Raw genomic sequence first — 19,892 nt, 5'->3', positions numbered from 1 at the left:
ATGCTTACGAACAATAAAACAATTTTTTTAGCAATTGTTTGTCACGATTTATATGTTTAAAAAACTTATAAAGTTGTTTGGGGGTTGACTCCGCCTACCCCTTTTGTGACGTCAATCGAGGCAGACTTTGCCTGCAATGCGTATAGTAAACACACGTGCAGAGTACATGTACGTCCAGGTCGTGAGTTGGTACATTTCAAAAAGTGTTTTTCTGCATTCAGCAGCAATACACCTGGTCGGCATTGCCGGAAAAAAAAAATTGCAATTGTGTTTACTCTACGCATTACAGGCAAAGTCTGCCTCAATTGACGTCACGAACAGCGCCCTCTCGGGTCGGGGTCTACTCTTAAATTTGTAAATAACATAAGAACTGATTGTTTAAAACCTTAGCTAACTGTTTATTCACATTCCACTCATCAAAACACATATATTAGTGACAAAAGCTTTATTTTGAAAAAATACCACTTCCAGGTGACTTTAAAACATAATTATCACCCACGATTTGCCCTTCCACCAACATGCAAAGCACCAAAGAGCTTTAATTCTGCCATAAATAGAAACACAAATGAATTAACCACAGTTAGCTTTGTTTGTTTTAATGTCAACATAACCAAAATAACTACGTTGTGACCAGTTTTGCAGCTGATCGGCGTTATAATCACACGAGAAAATCAATAAAGGTTTATTGATGACATCTCGGCTATTATTAGAAGCATTTTAACAACTGTTTAATAAACTGCATCTGCAGGAAGAGACAATAATACCTCTGTCCACTGTGAATAAAGATTGAGGTATCCTTGAATAAGAATTGATTAAATCCCGATGATCTCGGACAGCAAACTAATTAGACCGCGACGATCTCACAGCAAGCGAGACGAGCTCCAGCGTGTCCAGTTGTCAAACTATCAGAGTAACCACCTGTGCCAAGATCATCTCTTTCCTTGTGTAACTGCAATGGAAAAAAGAATCAGAGATTTTTGCAATTAGGGAATCAATCAGTTTATCGTTTGCACTGACGTGACCCCCTGCGATGATCTTCCATCTTCTTTATATGGGTAGTGGACAGAGGTATTCGTATTGTATTGTACTTGTGTCACACTGCCCGTATAGAGGCAGTTCCACTAATCACACATCTCACATCTTATGATAATAACGTCTTATTTTAAGATAACTCGCTCCACTTAATAAAAAGGACCAAAGGGCCACTGAAGGTCTCCAAAAGAGAACAAGAAGAACAGACAAGAAACAGAAGGTATTGGTTCAATCAATAGAAGGCCGGGTCAATATTATTGTGAGGCAACACAAAATACACAGCTCATTATGTATGTTTCTTTCGAATACTCCGTGAGCAATATTTCCCTTTTGAATGCTAGAGAAATACTAAAATTAATAAAACAAGTTTCTGTTATTGCTTATTATACTATAAAATTGCCTTTTTGTACGTTTCGTGAATTTCACAAGTTTTTTGAGCCGATAATGCTTTAAAGCGTCCAATTTAGTCTTTTGGTAAGTACTTCGAAAGTTTAGATATAATTAATTGAAATTGACATACCACGATGGCTTTTCCGATAATAGAGTTGTCTCCGACCAGCGACGCCAAGTGATCTTGTATAGAGACATCAACATTGCCGTGATATTGGTAAACATTGCCAAAGTCACCAACATGCCTAAACATCAAGATAAAGACACATTATTCAAGGGTTAATGACATTAATCAAAAACTACTGCAGTCGAAACGTATTAATACACCACAGCAAGGTATTTAAATGATGTAGCTTGAACGTTAATAACGGTAGCCGTAAAAACCTTTACCGTTAACCGTACTGTAAGTGTTACGGCAAGCAGGAAGTGAACGGCGTGGCGACACGTCGGTCGTCGTTCATGATACCTGAAGCGTCCTACTTTCATAGTGTAAAAAGGCGTGAAAAAAAACACTCGTTTTGTCCGTCATCACTATATTGCAAAGAGCCCAATGGCGGACAACTCTTTTAAGAGAGAAGGACGCCGGGTCAAATCGTTTCAATTTCTCTCTCAAAGAGTGAAACAGACTGACTTTCACTCTCAAAAGAGTGAAACAGACTGACTTACGCTCTCAAAAGAGTGAAACAGACTGACTTTCACTCTCAAAAGAGTGAAACAGACTGACTTACGCTCTCAAAAGAGTGAAACAGACTGACTTTCACTCTCAAAAGAGCGAAACGAACACCACTCGGACATGAGTGAAATTTGCACTATTTCACACAATGAAAATGTTTGATTAATTCAAAGCGTGGGAGAAGACCAGGTTATTCATTTTAGTTTGCCGTTCAACGGTTTGAAGGAATTGAACAAAGCCAAAATTAAAATCCAAAGAAAGATCTGAAGATGCAAACACAAAAACAAACCTCTCTACGTCACTAGGTGCCCCGTGGTTTTTACCAAACGGATTGAAATGCCCTCCTGTTGACGTACATCCATTACTCATATCACTGGATGAATGGACGTGGAACCCGTGAAGATCAGCACTGGTTGGGTCTATACCAGACACAGTGCCGGATACCCGCAGATTACCACCCAATGACTGAGGAAAGCAAATCATATACAGTTATATACTAATATTAGTATGACATTTTCTCACTTCCAAAACTGTTTCTAAGAAAACACATCTTTTCAGATTGGCATTTGAGCACATCTGAGAATTATTTGATTGACCTGGACCGGCGCCTTTGAACGTAATACAGAGAAAGTGCGCCTTATTACAATTAATGCTGGGTTATATTTTATTCTAAAAACGTATAGCAATACAAAGCATGGTTCGTTGAACTCTCAATTCAGACACTAATTTATTTCAATGACAAAACTATGTGCTGTCTTGTCGGGTATGTCATTTTTGTCTGTCCGCCCGCCCCCAGGCTGGGAACAAAGGCTCGTGCTTCAGCCCGGACCAAGATGTTGCTATTTTGTTTATAAGTTCACCTTGTTATCACTATAATTTGTAAAATGTTCACGACTGCCATTTTTATTAAAACATTTATGATTTATTTGGAATTATTGCGATTTATGGCAGCATTGATATAAACTTACCATCAAACCAGTTATTTACTGGATGAAGTGGTATGAATTTCAGGTATATTTTCCTGAAAGTTTGCTGTATCGTTTTATAGGGGAACTCTTTTGAGAATCGATGCAATAATGATGACTAGTAAAACCAACGGCACTATAAATCTACCGTGTTTTACTTTGGGTGTATATCTTGATGTCAACTTACCGACTGTTCGAAGTCAAGTGTCCCACTGACTTGGTTATTTACTTTGATGTCATCTGCAAGGTCAGAGTTCACTTGTAAGACACATCTTGCACGAACACTCGTTCCAGACTTTATGGAAAGGCGACAAGGAAAATTATGCTACTATCGAAAATCTATTACTTTGGGGTTGAACAAAGAATTGACTAGAGTGGGGAACCAACGACCTCCGGACGAACGTGCCACCGATCTACCAACTAAGCTATATACCAGCCCTGTTTTGGCGGTCTCCCTATTTTGTAAATTTATTATTTTTGTTCTACGACGATGTTACAAAAGTGTAAACACTGGGAAGCAAAATAATGACCATTCAATCAAATTCTACCGAGTCACTGCTAAAGTAGTTTTTTTGCAAGCATGAAATTATTTATAGACAACTGGATTGTGTAAACAAATACAATAATAACCTGATTCACCGATTCATACTGAATTAAAAAGAATATCAAATAAATAATTTAAATGGAAAACCATCCATTCTCACTTCACTCATGATTTATTGATTTAATCCGTAATTCTGAATGCAGTTTTAATTAACTTCAATTGAAATGTATCTGCTTGACTCTATTATGAAAACCCTACAGTTAATATTATTCTCACCTCGTAAAATTAAGTTCGTAGGCACCTAATGAATATTATTATATTTTATAAGGAGAGCTGTTAGTTTCTTCTAAATGAATTATTGATATAATTATGTAATCGGGTATGTTAGTGTACTTTACTTGTTGCCGAAAGTTATAAAAGTGGGTTTTAGTGAGGCAAACAACCCTTGCATTGATTGGGCAGTGCGCACTAAACTGCAGGGGTGCTTACGACGGTCACCACGCTTTAGGCACGACTTTGTATCAAGCAATATTTATAGGCAAAACCTTGTTGTTCTCAACAGTAAGAACAATCTAGTAAGATGAATAAGAAGAGAGAGAAAGAGAGAAATGGGATAACAGCGGGGCAGACTAATCTGAGATCTAACCTGTGCCCGCAGTGCATTCAACACATTCTGTATCAGAACATTGGAGCTCACGGGTGCGGCGACTGAGAACAAAAAAATAAAGGGTGAATGTAACTAATGCACGTGAAACATAACGTTGAGACAATATGGTCCTTTATAATAGGACCACGCCTCCCTTTGTGTTTGTGTTGTGTATCTTCTTGTTTTCGGCTGCCCCCCCCCCCCTACATCACGTCTTCTTTTAGCAAAATACAAGGGGTGTCTTGGGCAGCAACAAACACCTGTTCCAACTCCTTGAAAGTTAAATTTATTATGAACGATTACGATGAAGACATTCGTAAAACATTTCTTAAAGGCAGTGGACACTATTGGTAATTACTCAAAATAATTATTGACATCAATAATAATAATAATAATAATAATAATAATAATAATAATAATAATAATAATAATAATAATAATAATAATAATAATAATAATAAAGATATTTATAACGCGCAAAACATATCCACCCAAGGGGTGCTCAAGACATTAAACCTTACTTGGTGACAAGTCATGGGGAGAGGTTGATGGTATAAAACATTGTGAGAAACGGCTCCCTCTGAAGTGCCATAGTTTTAGAGAAAGACGTAATATTCCACGAATTTGATTTCGAGACCTCAGATTAATTAGAACTTGAGGTCTCGAAATCAACCATCTAAACGCACACAACTTCGTGTGACAAGGGTGTTTTTTTCTTTCATTATTATCTCGCAAGTTCGACGACCGATTGAGCTCGTCTTTTACAATTACTAATAGTTTCCAATGTCTTTAATAATGTGTGTGTGTTTACTCGGAGGAGTGAAGCAATGTGTCGACCTCGGCTTCGACAACGTGTTCATAGGGTTTCTGATTAAACATTTGAGGGACCCACATTTGGGTTTGTGTTTACTATCATAAGACAAAGTCCAACCATTTGTAGTGTTTACATTTCTATATTGTTGTTGTTGTGTTAATAATAATAATATAGTATATACACCAAGTAGGCCATTCACTCATGATGCGGGTCATGCAATCTGCATTAAAGTGATCTCTGACACACATTAGTTTCCGCCCTCACAAACATGCTGCATGTGTAGATTGTGGGCTTAAAAAAGCATGACAACAACAATTATTGTATAAGCAGCTAAAATCTACCCAATAGTTACCTGTAATTTGGCAGAGAACCAGGCACATCCAACCGACAAGGAGCGCCGTCCGACGGGTGACAGCCATTGCAATTTACGCTGCTTTCCAACCAGTATCTCGGTGTTTATGGGATCTATCAAGCAGGCAACCTGGTTTACTGTAGTAGGCAGTAATGTGCTATAGTTAATTGCCTTGAACTTTGGCCCCTGCGCACTGGGTTGTGACAGGGAAACTGAGGATTCGTGCGGATCTTTCCCATTTTTATTTTTGTTAAGGTTTAAACAACCTACCCGCGAGCAAAAACAAAATCGATTTTCTTTTTATTGCAAAAGTTAATTAATTGCCTATATTATTGTCGACTATATCAGATAGACAACACATTAAACATTAACCATTTCGTGTAAAACTTTATCCCGTGCGCCCTGGGTCGTAACAGGGAAACTGATGAGGACTCGTACAGATAACTATTCCCAAATGTGTCATGTATAAAACCACCCACCAGCAAAAAAAAATCGATTTTCTTTTAAAATGCAAAAATAAATGAATGGCCTAATATTTCGACTCTATCGGAGTCTTTCTCGAAAACCAAAAACAAAATAAACATGAACAATTCTTGTCAATACGAACAAATAATATAAAACTCTGACAGATTGGACGGGGATGCAAACTATTTTGTTTGTCCTCGTGTTCCCGCTCATCGTAGTCAAACCATACCCAGTCTCTCCCATCTACACCACCACTGTTCCTTTGTGAATATTCATCCATGTATAGCACCGCGTCTTTCAGAACATTTCTCCCTCTTTTCATTTCTTTCTACTTGGCTGGTTTTGTACCACCAGCATTGTATGTGTACTGCTGTCAATTTAGGCCCCTTTCGAAACCACGGCTTCGGCTTTGGCTTTGGCTTCAGGCACCGTTCTCTCGTCTGAAGCACTGAGCGTGTACGCAAAGCAGGCGCACTATTAATTGTCAAAACAATCGCGGGACCAAGCTAGCCGGAGCCGAATCCAAACCCGAAGCCGTGGTTTCGAAAAGGGCCTAAACGTCAAGCCATTAATTATTTTTTAAATGTGTATTGTTGTGGTTATTTTCTCAAGGAGTCCCTCAACACACATCAGAGGTGCCTTTTTGGTATGTTCAGCTTTTTAATGTCATTTTCAAACGAGAGCAATGTTTAAACTAAACCCCAATATGAAAATAAATACATTCGCAACAAAGTAAAATTATACATAAATATTTTATAATAACTAAATTATCAAACAAAATAAATTTTTGGGGAAAAATGATAATAAATAAGCAAATAAAAAAATAACCAAACAATCAAATAATAAACACTCCGTGGAACTCATTGCTGTCTTCCAAAACGCAACTTCTGCATGCAAATGAAATGTTGTCCTTTTGGTAAAAAAAAGAAACAAAGACACAAAACAAACAAACAAACAAACAAACAAACAAACACCCACCAAGTAAATGCAAGGGCTACCATAGAAACACAAAGCATGGTTCACGTTGGTCAGTGTGTTTAGAATTTACTTTAATACTTACAACAAATTAAATCAAACTTGATTAGGTTGTTACATTTATTTACTATTATTGCATAACAACTGTTCTTTACAAAGTAATCAAACTAATCAATTGATTGGATTAATACAATTATTTAGACGAAGATGATAAATTCCATGTTGTACTGATTCAGTTAACAATATTTATTATAAATTCTTTTTGGGATAAAACTCTAGTTAATAATTTCGCTCCTAAATTTAATAAATAAATTATGGTACACACTTTTAGTAATTATTATAAATAGTTTAATTCTACAATAAATATTTTTTATAGACATCTCTGTATTCACAATTATTGCGCGAAAGCGATTTAAAATTTCGAATACTTTGTATAATTCTTTTCAAATTTCTCAGGAATCTCTGGGTTTTAATTTGTATCAGCCCTAAAGAAATTAAAACAAGCCGCAACACCTCTATGCCCAATATAATATAATAATAACTATTACACACGTAGTCTTGGTTCAATACATAAATCCTTAGCCGATTTTGCTGCCCAGTTCTGAATACTTTGTCTTAAAAACAGTTAACTTTACAGCGATAGAGCTTTGTGCGGAGCGCCCTCTATCACTTGATCGGGAAATACCTAAACGTCATACATAATAGTTCACATCAAAACTCTTACCCCTTCTCACACACAAATAACATTGGATATAAATTTATAGTCAAAATTTACCTCTCTGAGTAAAACAGGACCACATAACTCATTGAAAACAAAGGGTAGAAGACGATCCTTAGAATAATTGTCCTATTTCAAGAGAATTATAAAAACAAACAATCACTTCCGATCAGAAGTTCTGGATCAAAAAGTACCGTTAATTGTATAGTGGAAGCAAAAATGGTCAAAACTTAAAGTCACCTGGAAGTGGTATTTTTTCAAAATAAAGCTTTATCACTAATTTATGTGTTTTGATGAGTGGAATGTGAATAAACAGTTAACTAAGGTTTTAAAAAATCAGTTCTTATGTTATTTACAAAGTTAACAGTATACCCCGACCCGAGAGGGCGCTGTTCGTGACGTCAATCGAGGCAGACTTTGCCTGTAATGCGTAGAGTAAACACAATTGCAAAGTACATGTACGGACCAAGTCGTGAGTTTGTACGTTTCAAAAAAAAGATATATTTTTTTTTTTTTTTCGGCAATGCCGACCAGGTGTATTGCTGCTGAATGCAGAAAAACACTTTTTGAAACGTACCAACTCACGACTTGGACGTACATGTACTTTGCACGTATGTTTACCAGACGCATTGCAGGCAAAGTCTGCCTCGATTGACGTCACAAAAGGGGTAGGCGGAGTCAGCCCCCCAAACAACTTTATATATTTTTTAAACATATAAATCGTGACAAACAATTACTAAAAAAATTGTTTTATTGTTCGTAAGCATAATTATACTCTTATGTTTGAAAGAAAAAAATTTATATTTCCAGGTGACTTTAATTAAACTGAACCAAAGCTGACAAAACAATTAATTATTCTTATCAATACTATTACACCTTGTTTCCCCTTTAAAATTGAAACCTCAAAGTAAATATAACTCAAAATGAGAGGGAATTAAAGAAACAGCCGTTTGAGTTGATGAGCTATAACTTCACTGTGACATACGCGCTAGACCCACTTACCAACCGCTCCCACTGAATCGTGACCAGATGTGATGAGGGACACATATTGATTAAATTTTGAAGATAAAACAAAAACAAAAAGGAACAGGGATGGAAATCCTAATTGTATAATTGAGGGCACCTTCTCAAAATGAAGTCCCTAACAATGGACACTTCACTCCCCCTTCTGTTGGATCATGGAGCAACCTTATCACCCATGTTGGAGCGATACATCTGAAATCTTAGCAAAGTGATAGTCGCATCATGAACTACTTCCCAAAATACTTCCAGAAACAGCGTCACACATCCAGGAGGGATAAGTTGTAATCAACCCCCCCCCCCCCAACACACACACACTCTCTTCTCCCGCTCATACATCGCAACGTTATTTGGAACCTAAACCTACAAACTAACTTGCATAATGTATCATATCCTTCAACAGTTATTTCACAGCATTTCCATGGTAACGGTCTATATCTTTAAAGTACATGTATTTTGTATTGGTCTTGTGGTGCACAACTCCACAACTTGTTATAATTTTAGACCCTTTGCATTGACCGCCACTTTAATGTACCGTGCACCACTGAAGAGCTGCATCATTGGCTGAGAGTCGTGCGCAGCGCGTACATGCGTGCACCTTCTATAGACCTTATGCACATGACGTCATTTCAGTAGGGCGCCCTCACCTAGAGGTCAAAAGGAGGTTATTCATTGGCCAATCCTGTGCGCCGCGCGTACAAATCTGTGTGTTTTCATCACCGTTTTTCCACTAAGATGGCCGCTGGATGACGTCAATGCATAAGGTCTATTGTTTTTCATCAAAGATGGTGGTCAATGACGTCATGTGCGATCCATCTCTTTGATTTTCTTGCGGCAGAAACTTGATCGCCATTGTGGGTTCGCACTGGTCTTAAACAATACCAACTGCATTTCAAATTTGGTATAATTTTCTCTTTCTATAAGGGAAGGTACAGCATTTTGACGACATTTTAATGGGTTAAAATGATGTTCAAAGTTGAAGTTTGTGGCATGATTTTCTTCATGTTCTTTGCGGGCTCCGTGAATCCACCAATGTAATGTATCTGATATAATGAATGAAATAATAGATTGTAAAATTACAGCAACAGGGGGCGCTACGCTCAATTCTAACAAGGGCTTCGAAAAATCCAAGAGTTGAGAAATTAAGGCATTTTTTTATGCAGCAAGCCTGGAGCGATTTTAAATAAAATAAAAGAAAAGCAATGCTTTGACGATTTTCGTATTAGTGTAGGAGATGGGACGGGTGTTATAATGAGGGAAGTGGCTGAGGCCTCTCTTTGAAATAATTATTCACGTTAGTATTTGTATGTTTTTAATGTTGGTCTTATAGTCAACTAAAACCCAAAGTCGCTGAAATAAGACCCGCTATTATTTATTGCAAATCAAAATGCTGTACCATCCCCAGTTATAATAACTACATGTTTACTTAACAATGTGATTATTATTCAATGTGGATGCCCTTTTACAAAGTGCGCGCATGTCGTTCAAGCTTTTGAAAAGCTTATCCCGGAACACTTCCGATGATGTAGTCGGGCAACTCTTCCATGATGCGATAGCGAATAGGATGTAGTCCTCATGTGGGTTATACGCAGCACCGTATCCGTCTGGTACCACGGCTCCATAACACATGAAGGTGTCTAACTTTGTGAGTACCTAGCGGGTAAAGAAAATGCCAATGCCACTAATGAGTCAAATATTTTTGATAAAGGGTAGACCTATATATGTAACATTGGTGAGAGATATAAACAACATTTTTAAGTCTACCCTACCGATGTGTCATAATATGAACTATACTCACTACTTTCCCGAGTTCTGTGGAGAAAAAACAAATGGGTGGGATTCGAACCCACGACCTTTGCATTGCAGTAAAGGTCTGACTCACCTGACTTGTGCTCAAGTTGAAGTAATTACTGTGGTGGTAAGATTCATCTGAAAAAATATCCGGAATCGGCTCTCCCAATTCTCGCGCGAGTTCGCGAAGTCCCAGAAGGTGGCAGTCAAAACCCTGCCCTGTTATATTCTGTTAAGGTTGTGATAAAAGTTGCAATTAGGAAAACAAATAAAATGATATTGTTGTGGAAACTAATAGGGCATGAAACTAGAATAAGAACTTCAAATGAAATGGTTAGAAATCCAATCTTACCATAATGCATATATCTGTTTGTTGTTGAATCGCAGCTCGGAGCAATTCCATCTTTTCTGCTTCCTTAAAAAAAAATTGATTAAAAAAAAATCAAATTTAGATTAAATTTTTTTTATTCAGCACAAATCGGTTCACAAATCAATTTTGTTTTGAATTGCAATTAAAGACTGCAAAAAAAGATTGTAATTCGAAACAAATCGTCATCAATAACGTGTGGACAAAACCGCTATTATAGACAAACAAAATGGTCATTAGAGGGCGCTAGTAAAGGAGACCACCTTGAATAAGCCGCCTAATTGTAAATATATAAAAACAAAATCACTGGTTTGAAAGGACTTTTGCTTCCGTAATCATCAGTTGATATAAAAGTCATTCGGTTTAGATTTATGTCCATCTTATTTTCCAAGCATTGTGGTCCAGACTCTCGCTAAGGCGAGGGGTGGCTGGACAGGGTGTTCGAGGAGCAGTGGTGAAACAGGGTGGCGCAAGGGTTGCGAAAGGCGTAAGATTTGAAGGAAATAATAAGTGCAAGTTTATTCAAGTATAGTGTGTATATATATTATCATTAAAGCCTAAATAATTGCCCTCATGTTGATTTCAATGCCCTTTAGATGAAAGGGACTCATCAACCTGACCACTCTCAGATCCCATAGGAAGTTTCCCCCGTCTGACAGATTACCTACCGTTGCAACTCGATCCCCGACCATCGATCGTGCAAACTCCAGTGCTTCAACCGTAGCGGCCCGGATGTTATCCACTCTACCTTCCTGGAACCGCCGAGTGGAGGCGCTCTCGTACGTTGACGTCAGGTGACCATAGATCCTGAAAACAGAAGCCGACCACAATGTGACTGTACTTAATGCAAATCGTGCAGTGTTAAGATTCACATACATGCTGTAAAAAATAAACCAGCCATAACTAATATCCCCTGTTGACATTGCTCCTCCCCAACAAAGTCAGTGGAAACACTCAGATGGTAAATAAAAAGAAACCCATCTTGTAGTTATTCTGGCAAAGATGGGAGTGTTCTTGTTTGGCTTTGGTTCCACGTATTAAAAAACACTGGTAGAGCTGATAATAATTGCGTAACAAAAGGCGCAACACTTTTCTCTCGCAACCTCGTATCCGACACATGTACTTATGAAATAAAATAAAAATTTAAAAAAATGTTTCTAGTGACAAAAGTCTTTACCTGTAATAAGTGAACTGAAGTGCGATCTGGATGAAGGCATCTGGGCTCATGTTCTGTGATTTAGGAAAGCCTTTGCCGAACTTTGTGTATCTGTGAAGCTTCAGATCGAAATCACCAACGTGTCTGTTAAGAGAAAATAATAAACAGTGTATTAACAAGATTGTATGTCCTCTAATTATTCCTTGGAGTTGGAGCATCGACGTAGAATTGTATGATGTGTGGCTCATGTATAGCTCCGAACCTAAATGTAGCCCAAATCTCAGGGCAGCACTCACCGAGCCATAACCAAGTGTATAACCCAAACTATAAGACATAAATGTAGCCCAAATCTCAGGGCAGCACTCACCGAGCCATAACCAAGTGTATAACCCAAACTATAAGACATAAATGTAGCCCAAATCTCAGGGCAGCACTCACCGAGCCATAACCAAGTGTATAACCCAAACTATAAGACATAAATGTAGCCCAAATCTCAGGGCAGCACTCACCGAGCCATAACCAAGTGTATAACCCAAACTATAAGACATAAATGTAGCCCAAATCTCAGGGCAGCACTCACCGAGCCATAACCAAGTGTATAACCCAAACTATAAGACATAAATGTAGCCCAAATCTCAGGGCAGCACTCACCGAGCCATAACCAAGTGTATAACCCAAACTATAAGACATAAATGTAGCCCAAATCTCAGGGCAGCACTCACCGAGCCATAACCAAGTGTACAACCCAAACTATAAGACATAAATGTAGCCACAAAGTGTAACTGAACCCATAGTAAATAATAGCCCAACATTAATAATAGCTCAAACCTCAGTGAACTATAGTTCCGAAAACATAAGAGTAGTCCCAAACACTGGCCTAGATGTAGCCTAGGCTCGGTACAGCTTTGATGCTTTTGTGCTAACTGGTTGGTGCTACATTATAGAAAACAGTTTGAGGCTTAGGAAATTTCACGCTGTTTGTAAATTGGGCAAAAGAGCTTCGCGTTGTGACAATTTCTACAAGATTTTGCATGGCATGGATTAGCCGTTTAGAGAAGCTGGTCTGTCTTTTCGTTGAGCAAAATTTCATTTAAACTAAAAACAAAGGTGAAACTGTTTACCTATCCATTCGTATTCTAGCCGTCTCAATATCTTGGATTGATTCTTCGGAGAGTTTCCATCTGAGAACTCGCGGGCAAGGGAGTTCACATATCGACTGAGCTCTCGTCAACTTTCGCTTATGCGTCTCAGAATCACTACACAGATGGAAGATTAAAACAAGAATAGTTAGAAACAAATACAATAATTAAGGACGTGCACGGCGAGATTTACTAGATTTGCTGAAGCAAAAGGTTTTGCTTAACATTTTCTGCTAAGCAGGAATGAACAGGATACCAGTCGCAAATTGTACTTGTGACTAGTAACCATATTCTGTTAAACGTAATTTGTATAGGCTTAGCTATAATATGTTGTGCTTAAGCCACTCTCTGAAAGTGTACACATGTTTAGGTCAAGGGAACATGATCAATTAGCAAATATTCAAATAGCTCGACTCATTTATTCAAGATATGCAACACATGCTATTATTCCAACCACTAAATGAGCAACTGCAAAACAAATGAATAATTCATAGACTTACATATATCTGAGCAGATGTTCCACTAGCTGGACGACAGCTACGCCCTCTGACGGCGAGTGTTCGTAATTGAGTCCACACGTCCCGTCATCTCCGATGATAAACTATGCAAAAGGAACGTATGTAAATTAATCAAAATTTGCACATAGCTAATAAAGGTTTAAATATTTAAACGTATAGTTGCACTGAGACTGTCCAGGCAGTGGTTACGTGACGCTTTAAACGTCATCAATTTCTTTGTCGTCATTAAACATTTATTCTGAATTCCATGAAAAATTTATTTTTATCCGAAAGTACAGAATCTTCGTCTTCTTCTTAATCTTGCCGTAGGTCTATACTTGGGAAAAATAAAGTCAACACTATTGTCAACTCTATTGAAAAAAAAGTGACTCAATCCTTCATCGAACGTTTCAATGTAAAGCTGATTAAAATATTACAGGGAGAGCCTGACCAAAAATTGTACAAATCACTCTTGATTTGAGCGAATTATCAACCTGGACGGAACAGCAGTTTTCCGGGGTTGGGAAAAGTAACTGAATTTAAGGAATATATTATACAGGAGCACAAACGAAATGAGGCTCACTCCGGGGTCGACGTCAAACTCTCCCTGATACACGGAAAGAGATAACTGAATTTGAGGTTGTAACAAGTCGAATTGCCCCTGGCTCTTTTTAGGGCACTTATTTGATAACGCTATGGTTGAAAAGGGTGAGCTTTTTTGTTTTGTTTCAATGGACCGTCACAATGCACTTCTAGTTTCGAGGTAGCCTTTTGTTGTTTTTATAATATCAATCGTTAAAAGGCATACCATGAATTTTGTTATGATTGGTTAAATTGAGTTATTTTTTCACTCTGTCTATTATAGCGAGAGTAAAATGGAATGGGTGGGGAGAAGCTTCCGTTGGGGATGTGGGGGCGTCTAATATTACTTTCCAGACTCTAGCACTTAAAGGGAACGTAGAAGGGGCGGGGTTATGGTAAACCTGTTTTTTTATACGGATTTGCCAACAATATTGGTCAACTGATGATAAACATTAAAGTGTACTTGAAGGACTGATTAATTGATTTCACACCCACCTGCATAGTTTTGTCAAACCACCTGTTTCCACTATTTAGAGCTGTCCCACCACCATGAAGCATCTGATGAGCTAATGGTTCATCATCAGCATCTATGGGCTTACCCACTTCAGCAGGGGGGTTTCCCATATTTGCATCAAGACAAAGTACAAAAATACACCTCTCGATCATGTCCAACGAATCTCGGTTGGTGGAAACTGTAAGGATGTGTAGGAATGAACGAAGAAAGAACAGAAATTATAAAATATTGTAAGATTTTATTTTGCCAATGACCAGAGCCGGGTATACAGACCAACGCCACGGCTTCTCTGCAGCCTTTGAATATGGTCAATAATTATAAGGAAATGTTTTACAATAAAAAAAAACCTGACAAATTACGGACGGAGGCAAATTAACAATGTCAAAATTCACCGAAAATGTCGCGGTGATGTGTGACGTCTTTCCACAGATCGCCGTATACATTGGTCTGGAGAAATCCTGTATATATTTGCCTTTCCAATGTAATTGCAAATACATCAGCACTGCGACTTCAATTTCTCTCTCTCGACTTCCATCTCTCGGTTTCGTAGAAGGAAAAGGCATCAGAGTTTGAGAAGGAGCCGTCGTGCGATTCTAAGCTATCACTGCCAGAGTTGATTAATAGTTGCAACTTCCGGGCCTGATACGAATCCTATAATATATTGGTTGCTTAAGGCACATTCAATCAGTGAGGGAGGCGGTGTGCTTGGGATAGTGGGTGCGATGACAGAAGGAGAGATACATATTGTGATTTAGATTTGGTGCTTGGGTTTTGGGAACGATCCCGCGTCCTAGATATGTCCAAGTCCAAAGAAGAAATATCATTTATAGGTTGACTGTTTGCGGCTTTTTGAAAGATTGTCTTCTACTAATAAATTGTATGCTTGGTGGGTTGGATGGTCAATGCGACTTAGACGACCCCACCCTCAAATGGGATTTATGCCTGTTTGATTGACTTTTAAGTTATGGTAAAACAACAAGGGCCGTGTCCAAAATAATGGCTACGGCTTTGGCTAGAGCTGCTGCTAAGACTGTTATACTTCAACGCAGGATGACACAGTGATCCAGTCGAAGCCATAGCCGCAAATTCGGACCCCGCGCATTACTAAAGACACCTTCGTAATAAACATATTGTTGCTCACAGATTCTAATTTCGTCAACATGGCTTCACACTGAATTTATGTTCTAATAATGTATGGACAAAGTAGTCTGCAGGCCAAATGTTGAATGTCGTAATTAAGGTGTAATTGGCTGTCAAATTTTGACGCGCTCAATGACTTAAATCGTACATGAAGGGTGCCGTATGCTTCTTCATTTGCAACGGTCTACACGAACTGCTTTGCTCATAACTCTGATGAAGTCAAGAGCAAAACCATCACAAGATTCATATAAATTAATGAGTGGACAAATAACCCGCCATCAAGCTCTATGTGTGGTTGCCATTACACGCAGGGATAAGCCCATAGCAAATATCTGACGTCATCACTGTAAATGATTCCTATGCTACCGTAATGTCTATTAACGTTTTGCACGATATCACATGGTATAAGGTTTCACTCAACACCTTGCGTGTTTGCATTTGGGAGCAGATATTCTAGCCCCTTACTTATTTACAAACACTTAACTGATGATATCAAGTTATCATGAAATCATTATGCAGAAAATGACTGTTCACTTCCTTGGTAGTAGGCCTATGTGTAATTGCATGTTCAGGATTGATAACGTTTTTTGAATTGAATTGAATTGAATTGAATATACGTCATGTAACAAAATTACAATAATTTCATCCATTTTTCTTCTTGCTCCCTTTATCTGCCGCTCTTTCTTGTTTTGGCATTGGTGGATTTTATGATTGGAAGATTTATAACACCATTATTTGTTTTACCTTCGGAACTTGACTTATCTTTAATCGGATCTTTAAAGACAGTGGACACTGTTGGTAATTGTCAAAGATCAGTCTTCTCACTTGCTGAATCTCAACATATGCATAAAATAACAAACCTGTGAAAATTTGAGCTCAAGCGGTCATCGAAATTGCGAGATAATAATGAAAGAAAAAACACCCTTGTCACACGAAGTTGTGTGCGTTTAGATGGTTGATTTCGAGACCTCAAGTTCTAAATCTGAGGTCTCGAAATCAAATTCGTGGAAAATTACTTCTTTCTCGAAAACTACTCCACTTCAGAGGGAGCCGTTTCTCACAATGTTTTATACTGTCAACCTCTCCCCATTACTCGTTACCAAGTAAGGTTTTATGCTAATAATTACTTTGAGTAATTACCAATAGTGTCCACTGCCTTTAAAGCAAAGTCTTACATATTGTAAACGAAACGTGTGACAATGCTGACTGGGGGAACAAAACGTTTTCGTTGTTCATCTTCAGTTTCTGCTCTAAGCAGCTCTGTTGAAATGTTACCGTAAAGAATGTATTATGCCTGTGTGTTTCTCCGTCGTCAAAATATCATATTGCATGAAAAACATAAATTAATTGGACAAAAGATGAGGAGTTTTGTACGTGTCTTTGCATCCTTACCAACGAGACACGTTCATGGGAAATGTGAACACCATGGAAGATTACTATGTCCGATTACGTGTGATAAATAATATTGTTATCGTCGTCTGAAATGTGAATAATTTCATGTCTTGGTGCGTTGTCACATTTTGTAATTTATAAAAAAAACGACATTCCTTTCAGAAGCATTTTGCCTTTCATTGTTCACAATAAAAGCGTATGAGCTGTTTGATCAATAAATCAATGACCCTCCCACTAAAAAAAAAGGTTTAATAAAAATGAAAAAGGAAGGAAAAGAAACAAAGGTGAGGGGAAGAAAAAACATTGGAGAATAAAAGTATGCCTGCACACAAACTATATATAAAACAATTCCAAGAACACAAAAACAAAGAAAAAACGTAAAATCTTCTTGCGCCCTTTCTGAGCCTTTAATGAAATATAAAGATGTCAGATTACGCGAACCTAATTTCTATATACTTTACTTGACTTGTCTCCGATAAATTGTCGCCACTAAACCCTTCAACTCACAGAGTGTGGCTAGCTCATTGCCCAATTACTCGACTGACTGCTCAGTTAATTGCACGGCGCGTCGCTTGCATAATCACATTAAAATGTCAGAAATTATTTAGCTTTCCAAAACCTATGAAAGTTTAATTAACCTTTAAGGTGGGTTAGTATTTGCGGTTTGAAAGTCGTTGGTTTAAGGCAGTCAGTCGTACTAGATTTATTAATTATTTATTTTTTACTTAAACCATATAACTGATCTTAAAACTGTAAGGTAGATAACATTACAACGAGGGGGCTTTGAAGTCGGCAGTCGGCAGTTCACTGGCTCGCCAACTCAAAAGTCTTCACCATGTACACAATAGCGTTGATGTATGCAATGATAAATTATGACTGATAAATAGCTTGAGGCATTATGGAACAAACGCGTGGTGATTGTCCCATGCTATGTAGAATACCTCGTGGCAATTTGAAACCCCATTTTAAATGGCAGGCTATCGACTCGTATGGAGACTTAACCTGGATACAGAACGGTCAAGGAAGGTGTGTGACTGGGATGGGGGATCCAGTTGGCCTAATGTAGTTTGTACCACAGTGTGATTTAAGTAGACTTTCAGGCTATGGCTACGGCTTCGGCCTAGAGGTGACAATATGATTTACTGAGTGATTTAGCCAAAGCCGCAGCCAAGGTTTTAACATAAAGCAACGTGTGTCACATTACAATGTCAACTCACACCTTGTATTTTACGCTTTGCTTTAAATGACAGTGGCGTTACCCGTGACACATACCAGTATTTGTGGGAGCTCCGTTTTGTACAGTCGCTTCGTAACAACATGGTGAAACCTCCCACAAATGACGTCATTTTGACGCAAGCCCTCAACGGCAGAAGTTTAGGGGTTGGCCATTAAAACCTTGGGGTTTGAGGCCTACTCCTTCAAAATTATCGAAATTACAATTAAATGATAAACAAACACATGGTAAACAAGTTAAAATAGTTTTCCCGTTATAAATACCCTCCAACGAATGTTTACAACCCACGTCATAAAACTACGGAACTCCAGGAGTGCCATCCCACATAAAAAATGAGATAACTTATGTCGGTAACTCATTCTGTGGGATGGCACTCCTGGAGCTCCATATAAAACGGTAGTCATTTGGTCGTTTGTTATAAGTATTGAGGGAGGGGGGGGCGTTGTCATCTACTGAAACTCTCCAGTATGATACTGTGAGAGGTTGACCATTGTCTCTTTTATAATTCCCCGTCCCCTCGTGGACTATGTTTCTACTAACCTTTGATCAATCTTTTGCGAGCATGTGCCCACTCGACCCTCCCCATAGTAGAGAGTAGCCCGAGAACGTGAGGCTGTGGATTCTCAGCGGAGACGTCTACGATTCGCTTCAGCTGACTCAACAAGTCCTGCTCACTCAACCGCTTGAAATTCACTATCACATCCAGTACAAAAAACTGAAGGGAATAGAAATAAATAACTATTTTTTCAACAATTTCTTCAACAAATATTTAGGCATCTGAAAGCAAACACGTTTTTGCAACAAGGGTGCTTTTTCTGTCATTACTCTTTTCGAGTTCGAGTCCAAATTTTCACAGATTGTTTTATGTTATGCATATGTTGGGATACACCAAGTGAGAATACTGGTCTTTGACAATTACCAGTGTCCACTGCATTTAAGCTTACTTGTCGGTAAAGTCAACTGCACAGGTATCCTTTTCAAAAGCCACTCAATAAGCCCGCGGACTTTCCAAACCACTTGGAAACGTTGGATGTGGACAAAGAGTTTGCACATTTTGTAACTGCAGATGAAGAATCAATAACGCCATTTTGGAGGTATTTGAATTAATGTATGGCGCCAAAAAAGTGGCCAGGGGAACACTTTTAGTTATTGACTGGTACCTGATTGTTACACGCCACAATAATATGCTCAGGTTCAGGCATGACGCTACTCGTAGGTGAAACCAGGCTATCTGCTACCTCCCCTGGTACCCGGTATGATGAGAACAGACGATAATATTGCTCCATACACAATGGTTGACCTGGTTTACAGTAACGAACTCTATCTACAGGGAGGGCTCGCCTAAAGAAAACAAGATCGTCGTTACAATGCTATCCTGAGCAAAGTTTTAATTATAGGTCACTAATAATAATAATAATAATAATAATAATAATAATAATAATAATAATAATAATAATAATAAAAATAATAATAATAATAATAATAA

General features: G+C 38.2%; 2 protein-coding genes across 2 annotated transcripts in view; both read right to left on the bottom strand.

Annotated features, from left to right (window-relative positions):
* Window positions 1–566: 566 nt before the first annotated feature.
* LOC117303582 (superoxide dismutase [Cu-Zn]-like) lies at window positions 567–5,568 on the bottom strand. Its single transcript, XM_033787783.1, has 6 exons — window positions 5,417–5,568; window positions 4,251–4,312; window positions 3,248–3,355; window positions 2,385–2,560; window positions 1,553–1,667; window positions 567–949 (listed from the first exon to the last, which is right to left on the bottom strand). The coding sequence occupies exons 1-6, from the start codon at window positions 5,481–5,483 to the stop codon at window positions 845–847; spliced, it is 633 nt and encodes a 210-aa protein (XP_033643674.1). The 5' UTR covers window positions 5,484–5,568; the 3' UTR covers window positions 567–844.
* Window positions 5,569–9,329: 3,761 nt separating this feature from the next.
* The window catches only part of LOC117303738 (probable vesicular acetylcholine transporter-B), a 49,379-nt gene continuing 38,816 nt past the window's right edge, over window positions 9,330–19,892 (bottom strand). Inside the window, exons 6-15 of the mRNA XM_033788048.1 lie at window positions 19,567–19,747; window positions 18,947–19,121; window positions 14,622–14,818; window positions 13,548–13,648; window positions 13,030–13,164; window positions 11,930–12,052; window positions 11,421–11,559; window positions 10,738–10,800; window positions 10,477–10,614; window positions 9,330–10,247 (exon numbers count right to left, since the gene is read on the bottom strand). Of these exons, the coding sequence (XP_033643939.1) occupies window positions 10,017–10,247; window positions 10,477–10,614; window positions 10,738–10,800; window positions 11,421–11,559; window positions 11,930–12,052; window positions 13,030–13,164; window positions 13,548–13,648; window positions 14,622–14,818; window positions 18,947–19,121; window positions 19,567–19,747 (1,483 nt within the window). The 3' untranslated portion in view covers window positions 9,330–10,016. The remainder of the gene's footprint in view (window positions 10,248–10,476; window positions 10,615–10,737; window positions 10,801–11,420; window positions 11,560–11,929; window positions 12,053–13,029; window positions 13,165–13,547; window positions 13,649–14,621; window positions 14,819–18,946; window positions 19,122–19,566; window positions 19,748–19,892) is intronic.

The sequence above is a fragment of the Asterias rubens genome, chromosome 20, assembly GCF_902459465.1.
Source record: "Asterias rubens chromosome 20, eAstRub1.3, whole genome shotgun sequence".
NCBI classification, from domain to species: Eukaryota; Metazoa; Echinodermata; class Asteroidea; order Forcipulatida; family Asteriidae; genus Asterias; species Asterias rubens.
Note: the sequence above shows the minus strand (reverse complement) of the source record. Positions and strands in the feature narration are given on the sequence as shown.